The sequence below is a fragment of the Manis javanica genome, chromosome 2, assembly GCF_040802235.1.
Source record: "Manis javanica isolate MJ-LG chromosome 2, MJ_LKY, whole genome shotgun sequence".
NCBI lineage: Eukaryota > Metazoa > Chordata > Mammalia > Pholidota > Manidae > Manis > Manis javanica.
The window spans coordinates 211,953,524-211,963,892 of NC_133157.1; the positions used below are offsets into that span (position 1 = coordinate 211,953,524).

A 10,369-nucleotide genomic window follows, 5' to 3' on the forward strand; every position below is an offset into this window, starting at 1 on the left:
CCCTACCACTCATTCGCTCAGCAGTTCTCAAAGTGCAGCCCAGGGACCACTACTGTAAACAGCACCACCCTTTAATTATTTTTTGTTCTGGAAAATATAATTACTTTTAATTTTTTAATTAAAGGAGTCTTAATGTATGTAATTAACATAACATGCATGTCAGTTATGTTAACATGTAATAGGGTTATTTTTAAGTGAATTAATAAATACATATTTTTTAATTCCTTATTTTTAATGTCTAATGTGGCAAGTATTAATATAACCCACATTTAAAAAGTTCACTGGGGTCCTCAGTAATATCTGAAAGTATAAAAGGGTTCTAAAACCTAAAATTTTGAGAACCCCTGAACTACTTAACAGTGATTACCACATATGAATGCTTCCTAGTGCCAGGAGCTATGCAAATACACTACATTCTTCATCTCTTTTAATCTTTGCAACAAAGCTCTAAAGTAGAGGATCAGTAAGAAAAGGCCTTGTTAGCCCAAAGTCCCACAGCCGGAAGTGAAAGATAACCAGTTCCTTCTGACACCAAAGCCATACTCTTGATTACTGGACAGTACTTCCTCACATATTAGTCCTCTGTAACTTTGAAAACACTATCTTACTGCTCTGAGTCTGTTTCCTTATCAAAAATGGGCAGAGTTCTACCTACCCCACAGGATTCTTTTAAGAGCAGAAGAGTTAATATGCATCAGAGTACCCAACAGAGGGGCTAACAACCGTAGAGACACTGAGAAATTGTTCGTCCCCTTCCATTCCCTTCTGTCCTTGGCATAATGCTAGATCAAGGAAGCTCAACCACTTCCCTTTTTCCTTCTAGATGGTCTTCAAGCAGACAGAGAGGCTGATGGAACTGAAGGAGTAGATGAAGATATGATCGTGACCCAAAGTCAGACCAACTTCATCTGCCCCATTACGCAGGTACTCATTCCTCCTTCCTCCCTTGAAATGAAAAGAAATTGCTTCATAGAGGCAAAACATTCCCGTTTGCTTTCTGATCTGAGTTCGCATGTAGAGCTAAGGAGGAAGGAAAAGAAAGTGGTGAGGGTCAGGGGTATATATACATGGGAGGTTTCTGGACTAGAAAGACTTTTCAATCAATCATGCCCTTAAGGATCAAGGAATAAAAATTCCTGGCCCATAAGCCAAGTGGCATTGGTGCCACTGATCTCCCTGCATTTTCTACCGTGGTCACTTACCCTACTCATTATCTAAAGCCATGAGATTGGGAGGTCAACATAGGAAGCCCTGGGACTAGGAAAAAACAGCACCAAATACTTGGTGACTTAGAGAAGTTACGGGAAGTTGGTCATTATCATTCCTGAAAGCGGAATGTCTTCTTGATTGCAGATGGAAATGAAGAAACCAGTGAAAAATAAAGTGTGTGGCCACACCTACGAAGAGGAAGCCATTGTTCGTATGATTGAGTCCAAGCATAGGCGGAAGAAGAAGACCTGGTGAGTTGCTGCAGGAAGGGAGGTGGAGCCTTCCGAGTGGTGGTCCGCCAGAGGGGGTGTGTGCCCACTGGAGGAAAAGGTACTTACATGTCTCCCCTAGAGTCTACTCACCTCCTGAACAGTATGAACATGGAAGCTAGATTTCCAGGAAAACAATACATGAGGGAAAAATTAGTAATCTGTTCAGGAAGAAGCTAAAGGAACTTCAACCACACCTTCATAATAGGAGAAAAAGGAATCGGATGGAATTTTAATCATTAGATAACAGGAATATTTATGAATTTGTGCCATAGCCTGAAAAAAATGAAAGAGAACTGTGATACTAAGAGATTTATTCTTCCCATTCTATATGCACTTACCCAAACAAGAAAGAATGTTTCTTTTGTTTGTTTTATATCCTGCAGTATAGGTAACTTTGTTTAAAACTTATTAGGTCAACATTCTAAGGTAATAATTTTTATCTAAGGTCTTGATCATAATTTCATTGTCAAGGAAAACATTTCATATCTTTAGTTATTTAAATAACTTCCCAAAAGGTTTAAGTAAATTCATGGGTTACATCAATGAGAATTTTCTTTTTCTAAACTGGAATGTTTGGAGAATCTTCCTTATATGTAATATATTTTTCTACCCCCTTCACACACACTCCTCCCACTGCCCCAGCCCATAACCTTGGAGGACCATGTCTCTGTTCCTATAATAACAGAACCCTGAGTTGGCTAGAACAACTTTGACTTGGTTTGGCATTTCTTATGCTCTTATCACAGACTTGTGGAAGGAATGGAATTGCAGGTGTGACCAGTTCTCAGTGGACTTCTGATAACAGTCCCTTTGATGTGTGGCTTACTTCTGTATTGCCCAGAAATGTGCTGGTCCAGACCTAGAATTGGAATTCCCCACCACTTGTCATCTGGGTGTGGACATAGAGATAGGGTGTTTGAGACTGTAGCTATCTTAATGGTCACTCAGTCAATTAATTTACCCTACTTGTTCTAGAAGAATGGCCTAGTAGTCGCAAAATTGAGATTGGGTACATTTTTATCTGTTTTGAGTTTCCAACTTACAATCAAGATGCCTGTTTCCCCAATGTCATACTTACCCTGTGAATACAATCCTCTTTGTTTCTAGACTTCTAAGCCTTTCATTTCTACCTTTTTCTGTGTTCTTCTCTGAAAAACAGAACATTAATTTGTTAACATAATTGCAAAGAAAAGGGATTCCCACCTAGTTCTGTTTCACAGCTCTTCTTTCTTAAGGTTTGTGATGCTCTCCTAGAGTCATATTGGAAATGACAGGCAATGATACAAAGCACATCTTTTACAAGTCCCAGGGTGGGTGGGAGTGACTCCCAGAACTGGCTCATATTTAAATGGATCTTCTTACTTACATACTTTGACTTTCTAATGTCCTTTACCCTTTTTGAATTGTACATGATATTCAGAAGCACTTGGGTAACATTTCTCATTTAGAAAAGTGTCTTTCTCTGTCATATTTCTGTAACTTGGGGACAGATTCTGCAAACTCTGCAGATTCTCATAGCTTAATAATAACAATTAAGTCCAAGTGGAATAATTCTGGGAGGTTTACAGAGAAAGTGGTAGATTGACTAGGCCTTGAAAAATGAGAAGGATTTCAGAGAATGGTGAAGAAGAGTCTTCCTAGCTGAGAGGGTCACTATTCAGCACCTCGTTTACTTGGGGGTGATAGGTGCAACTATAGTGATCATATGTTTCATGGAGAATAGAAGGATGTTACAGACAATAACAGTAGGAGAGCAGTGTAAAGATTCATTATAGAAGGTGTTAAATGTCATGATTTCATTGGTTTCCTCATCTAAAAATTGATAATAGTTGTAATCACCTCATTGATATGTTTGAAACTTTAATAAGGTGTATGTAAAGTGCTTGAAGTACCTGGCACATGGTAAGACTAGTAACCATTATCCCACCACCCTCATTCTTGCCTCCATTGCTGCATAGGCATGAGAGAACATTACAGAGCTGGAAGGGAGTAAGGTGAGTCAACCAGGAATTTGGGATGTTACTCCAATCAAAATTTGTGGGATGGATTAAAAAGCCATCAGGTGAAAACACCAATTAGGATGCTTTTGCAGTAGATTAAGTTGTAGATGATGAGAACTTGGATTGCGGCAAGAGTCAAAGTTAGAATGGAATGAGAATGGGAGTGACTGCGAAGGTACAATTGGCAGAATTGGGCAACTGAACATTGAAGAGAGAAGACGTGACTAATGACTGCCATTTCTAAACTGTGTGTGGAAGGATGATGGTGTCATTAGCCAACAGAGGGCATAAAAGAGGAACACATTTAGGAAGGATTATAAGAGACTAGTTTGGGTCATACCGAGTTTAAGGTCCTAGCAATACAGCCATGTGAAAGTATCCAGGAAGCACAGAAAATGTGGGATTTTGAACTCAGGAGAGAGCTCTGAGCTTACAGTGTTGACTGTGAGGTTATAGAGAAATCAGACCCACTCATCAGCCAGCACAGGTGCAGCTCTGGTGTGGATATGACCACCAACCAAGAGCCAGCAATGACAGGACCCCAGCCTGGTTCCAGGCAGTACAAGGGCAGGGTCTAGCTCTGCTCATGATGCCCTCCTCAGCACCTGACTTGGGGCCTGATATAGACTCTCAAAAAAGCATTTTTCTCCTTAGTGAAAGGGTATTCAGAAGAAGAAGACCCCCAGTGAATCAGTCTGAGACACAGCCAGAATGAGAAGGAGAGTTGTCTGTCGTGGGAGCCAGTGGGGGAGTGGGTTGGATCTTGAAGACAAGGTGCATTTGGCAACAGAATAGAATTCAAATTCTACAAATTCTTTGAAACCTACTCCAGAGGTTCATAGTTAAGAATGAAGTAGTGTCATTTCCCATGAACCATGATCGGGTAATGAGCAGTTCTGGGTTCCCTTTGTCTAAAAAGGTCTGTGACACAGCCAGTTTGAGAAATCTCTATTCTTCCTCCCAGATGGTTCTAGTTATGTTTTGTTAGACTGAAGTTGCAGGTACATTGTGTTAATGGGCACTGACTAACTTTAATGTCCATGCTTGTCTCTGTGAAGACCTCTTTCCACTGGCTTGGGTCAGAATACAATTGCTGAGACTTTGTCCCTAACTAAATACAGTAGTTAGAATAATTTCCTAAAATGCATTTTTAAATAATCAGGCTACTTCTTATCTTACTAATAAAATTCCCTGTGATTTTCAAATTAATCAGATAGTTACAGTTTTCCAGTCATTTCTTTCCTTTTTTGTTTAAGAACAGGAACTGTATTTAGCAGTCATATTAAGAGCTTTAGAGTAAAAAAATTAAGTTGAATAGAAATGTCTGGCAGAATAGCAGCACTCCAGCCTCAGGCAGGGAGTCCTCATTTTACCAACAGGACATTTAACCTCTCAGGGCATCAGTTCCTTCATCTATAAAATGGAAATAACAACACCATCTCACAAAATTTTAGGATTAAAGACATGGTGGGGAAATTCCTACCTAGGTCTGGACCAGCAAAGGTCTTGGCAGTGGAGAAGCAAAGCCCTTAGGAGAAAGCTCCTTTTGAACTAAGAGCACCAAACAAATAACAGTAGGGTTATTCAGGTCCAGACTGTGGGTGTCATCTTTACTTACCTCCCTTCTTAGTGACATGTTACTCTAGACTCAGAGGATGTAAGATAGTTACTCTCCGTGTGTAGGTGTGATGAGAATCCATCTCCCTCAGATTTCCACAGGTGTCTACAGACCTACCTAGAGCTTTTAAGAGCTGAATTGGGCCTGAATTCTTGGGACCCAAATCTACGTGCTCGTAAGACTCAGAATCTTGCACTTTAGCACTGTTGCTGAGGCCAAAGTTCCCTGCAACCTTCTGGGACCCCTAAAGCCCAATTCCCTTTGTTGAGTAAACACTTTGGTGCTTGCTCGCTGCTGCAGTGGAATGTTCTGCCCTGTCAGTGACCCGGATTAGGACCCACCCTCTCCTTCAAGGCCTGTAGGTCTGACTTCTGCACAGCAGTGACGCTAGAGCTTAAAGTTGGCTATTGCCACACCTGTCTTGCTCACCAGGATGTTGTGGGGCTTAATGCACTGGTGCTTATATAGAGGGCTGTTTCTCCAGAGGAGCATGCTGATTCACTGTCATGTCATTATGGCCTGGTCTTATCCTTTTTAGTTTAAACACTAAGTTTGCTGGTTTCAGATGAGATGGGAAGCAAGGTTCTCCCCAGATCCTGTGCCAACCTCTGCTCCAAGAATCCTTCCCTGGACCCCATTCACACTGGGCACAGTGGCCTTCTTTGTGCTCCCACAGTGCCGTGACCTGCCAGCATTGTCAGTGGGGCTGGCTCCTCTTCTCAAGCTTCTTGGGAGCAGGAGCTGGCACTGTAGCACCTGAGTGAATGCCTTGACCCTTATCACACACTGTCCTACTCATTTCTCCCAGCAACCTTATGCTCTACCTTCATCATTATAAAGGAAGGATCTGAGGTATGGAAATTAAATCACCTGCCCAGAGTGTCACAGTCAGGAGACTTGAGCCCAACTCTCTTTCACTCTTGGGTCTATAGTTATGTCTTCAGACCATCTGGCTCCCCTTAGGAGGGCTTTTTGGTTAATGCCTCTGTCCCCAGTCAGTTCCCTAAGTGAGCTCAGACCTCTTTGACACGGGTCATCCTGGACTCTGCCCTATTGAGATGAATGTGCATGCCTGCTCTGCAGCTGAGTGGTGTGGTTAATCCCATTAGACATTCTCAGAATGCTCTCATTTACTGACTGAAACCACTTATGTCATCAGGAAGTCCTCCCCACCTCGCTCTCCACTTCCCTCCCCACAGCTTATTCACTGTCTGGCTGTCGGTGCCAAAGACTGCTCTGTGGAGCTGGGAGGGACCAAGGCCCAGCAGCCAGAGTGGATGTTCAGTGACTGATACAGACCAAGCAAGGGGCATCCCAGCAGCACACCTGCACACTGCGGTTCCATGTCACAGAAGTTGCCACGATTAAAAAAAAAATGCCTTTTCTGAACTCATGAAAATATCTCTATCCTTTCTCAGCTCTTTATTTTCATAAAGAAATAATTCACATTGAGACATAGGGTGTTTTAAACTAGTGTAAGACATTTCTAAGCACATCTAATCCTTACCCGAACACAGAGCCTAATCGTCAGAACGATGTAGACCTGGGCCAGATCACCCCTATCCTCTTTCTTATGACTACTCTTCTATAATTCCATTTTAACACATGTATCAGACTATATCGGGCACATTTCAGTCTTTTAAAAATAAATATCATTAACAATAGTGTTATTCATTACACTGATTAATACCCCTCTAATATAAAGATACCTCAGTTCATAAATAAAGGTCAAAAAAAAGTTTGTCTTTCATGTTGAACTGTTGGGCTTCCTACAACTGGACAAATCAGTGCCCCCATGCTCAACCTATACCCTTCTGGTTTATATCTTGTGTGTTGTGTTTTTCACTTTTGATCTTATTACAGCTGTGCTTTTTGGAGAGTTGTCTCAGATCACCGGGCTGGAGCTCTGTGTGAACAGGAACCTGTATTTGTATTTCACAGTTGGATGCTCGGAACCTAGCTTAGACCATCACATAGAAGCGTCACATGAATGCATGAATGTGTGATGTATGCAAGACAAAGATAGACACCGTGAAGGGAACAAACAATATTGAACACTGTTGCCTGTAGCCTGTGAAGCAGGGATTCCCCCCACTTTAAATCTGAGGGAACAGAGGCTCAGAAAGGTAAATTTTCTTACCTGTGGTCTCATAACTAGCAAGATAGAGGTGGCAATATTTAGACCTCAGGCAGCTTGACTCCAAACAGTGGGCTCTCTACTCCACCAAAGTCGGCTTCATGCTGAGAAGAAATCAGGTGACTTCATCCGACCCACTGCCTTTAGAGACCACATGTAAACAGAGCCATGGCTGTAAGTTCCCCCCCATGGATGACTCACACTCCGGTTTCTTCAGCCACAGCTTTTCCCCTGGGTCTGCATCAGCCCATGCAGTCTCTCCCCTGGGGGGACTAGTGGGCACTTAAGAGGGAACATATACGGCTGGGACTCCTGATTCCATCCCCAGCCTGGTTTCCTGTTGTTCCCCTTAGAGATAAAGGGCGCCACCAGTTGCCCATTGGCTCAGGCCAAACTCCAAGTGAAGCTCAGTTCTCTGCTTCCTTCACCCCCATGTCTCGTCATCAGCAAGTCCTCCAGGTTGTACTTTCAGTTCTGCCTTGAAGCTGGCTACTGCTACCACCCTGATCCCAGCTGCGCTCTCTCCTGCACTGCTGCAGGACCCCCTGTTTCCCCTGCCTCCGCTCTGCCTGTGTTCTCCACTAGGCAGCCAGGGTTGTGTTTTCTGAATGTAAACCAAATCACATCCCTCCCTATCTCAAACCCTTCAGAGCTTTCTCTTCATATTTATGATAAAATCCAAAGCCTGCCGGCCCTCTGGCCTCATCTCCAAATGCCCTCCCTCTTGCCCTGGGCGTTTCAGCCGTACTGACCTTGCTCTTACTCCAGGCCACCAGGCTGCTGTGTCAGCCTGGCCCTGCCCTTGTTCTAGGTGAGACCTCCTCTGACCCCAGCTAAAGAGCCCCGCCCCACACTCTCCCTTGACCCTGCTTCCTTGCCTTCAGCACTTACCATGAACTGAATTTACAGCGATCACTTGCGTGATGACTTAGTGATTGTCTGTGTTCGCCATTGGAAAATGAGCGTCGTGAAGCGGGCACTGCCCGGCCACTGCCTGGGCCCCCAGCCCTGGACAGGGTCTGCTCAGGTCGGCGGTCAGTGACCAAACGGAGGAGGGCGCATCAGTCCTGATTTGTAAAACGTGCTCCTTTTTGGGTAAAATGTGTCACTTAAATATTTGTAAGAGAAGTTTGTGCTGAGGACATTAATGTCCTAACTTGATTTTCTTATCCTTCACAGCTGCCCCAAAATTGGCTGTAGCCACACAGATGTGAGACTGTCTGATCTCCTCCAGGATGAGGCACTTAGAAGGGCGATTGAGAACCACAACAAGAAAAAACACCGCCAGTCAGAGTAGGAAAAGCCACCTGCCTGCAGGGACGTCCGTCCGCAGCCTACCTCCTGCCCCAGCCATCTGCAGAGAGCAGTGCTTGGCAGAGCGGTTCTACCGGCTGCAGAGCATACTTTGTTTGGGGTAAACCTTGAAGGTTTTAAGTGTAATTGAAAGCAATTTTCTATGTTATAGCAAAATTTCAAACATATTATATTGTTTATTTTTCAGCATTCTCTAATTTTAAATAAAACTTTGATTATCTGCAGTGTGTCCTGTGGTGCAGGCCCAAGGGAGCCAGGCCTTCCTATTGCCAGTAGTTCAGGCTGGTTTTGTATCATGTTTGAACCAAGTTTTTCAAGTGATATTTGAAATGGAAACACATAGAAACACCCCAATTGCAAGCATTTTGTGTCAGTAAATAATAACATGAGGTTGCCAAGCCAAACCAGTTTACTTACTGAATTTACTTTGTGTATTGCCAGTTCCAGATATGCCAATGCTTTTATTTGTCATTCTGACTGGCACAGAATGCTCCAGTAACAGGCTTATCAGAGCCATGATAATTGAAGCCCATAATGGAAAGTTCGTTGCAGCCCTCCTCCCACCTCAAGTATCAGAAACAACCACTTCTTGACTGTTCTCTGCTTTGGTTAGTGGCTCTCCACAAGCGGCTTCATCCCCCCGGACCTTGGAGTCTTGAAATAAACCAGCCATGAAATAAAGATGTTGAGAGGAATGATCTCTAATCTCTCTTCAGCCCTTGAAGTCTGTGGATTTATGAACAGCCAGGACTTTAAGGTGAATATCTTTGATTATATTCTAATTGTGTGACAAGTGCTAATCTAATAGTCTCCATAGCAACCTTTTATCAACTAATTTACTAAGCTGAACAAAGCGTACCCTGACTACCCTAGGAAACCAAGAATAGCTAATGACGGCCAACATTTATTGAACACTGACTGTGTACTGGGCGCTTTCCATTTATATTAATTTCCATAATCTTCACAGCCTGAAGGGAGAGGTGCAGTTATTATTCCTGTGTAACGAGGCACAGAGAAGTGAAGGAACCCATGGGAGGTCCTAGAGCTAGTGGGCGGCTGAGGTGGGATGGGGACCTAAGCAACCTACTCCCAGAGCCTGGATTCTTAATCCTGTGCCCTCCTCCCTGCTGATTTGTTCCGAGTCTGAAAGTATATTGGAGTCCATGTTTAAAAACTGGACCTTTTGTGAATAAACAAGAATAAACGTGGTGAATGTAAAAAAGTTTATTAAAATGCAGGAAATAACTGGATTTGACATCTGTGTAGGCAGTGAAGGCCGTGAAATAATAACATATATTTGAGTTTAAAAGCACAGTGTAAAATAGCTGAATTAATTTTGAAAACATTTTCGGAATTCAGAAAGTACTATGACATTCGGTTGTCTACAAATGAAGTGATTTTGAATTTCTTAAGATACTTTATCTGAATCAGACTTTCTGAGGAAATGATTATGTTTAAGCCAGGACAAACATACTTTTCATGGAATGTGAGTTTTTTGTGAAATACTTTTTTTCCTAAACAGGTAGGAACAATCATGAAATGATTGCCCAAGGTTCAATATGCATTTTCCCCACACCTTCTAAAGAGAATTCTCCAACATTTGTATGGATACTGATATCAGTTAGAAATGTAAAATAGCACCATCCCACTGTAGAAAAGGTACAGTATTTGTATCCTGTGAAGTTTTTTCCTTCTTTAGTCTTCAGGAACTACATTTCATAAATTTGGCCAATTTAAGAATTTGAAGTTTTATGTAAGACTTATTTTCATCTTTGAAGATTTGCCATTTAGTTATCATTGTCAGTTTGGCATATCTGTT

The 10,369-nt window shown here is 42.5% G+C and overlaps 1 protein-coding gene across 2 annotated transcripts in view; it reads left to right on the plus strand.

Annotated features, from left to right (window-relative positions):
* NSMCE2 (NSE2 (MMS21) homolog, SMC5-SMC6 complex SUMO ligase) overlaps positions 1-8,770 on the plus strand; it is a 213,630-nt gene extending 204,860 nt beyond the window's left edge. For both annotated transcript variants that reach the window (XM_073230130.1, XM_073230129.1), the window contains exons 5-7: positions 824-924; positions 1,354-1,460; positions 8,416-8,770. In XM_073230130.1, coding sequence (XP_073086231.1) covers positions 824-924; positions 1,354-1,460; positions 8,416-8,533 — 326 coding nt within the window. In that variant the 3' untranslated portion in view covers positions 8,534-8,770. The remainder of the gene's footprint in view (positions 1-823; positions 925-1,353; positions 1,461-8,415) is intronic.
* Positions 8,771-10,369: the final 1,599 nt, after the last annotated feature.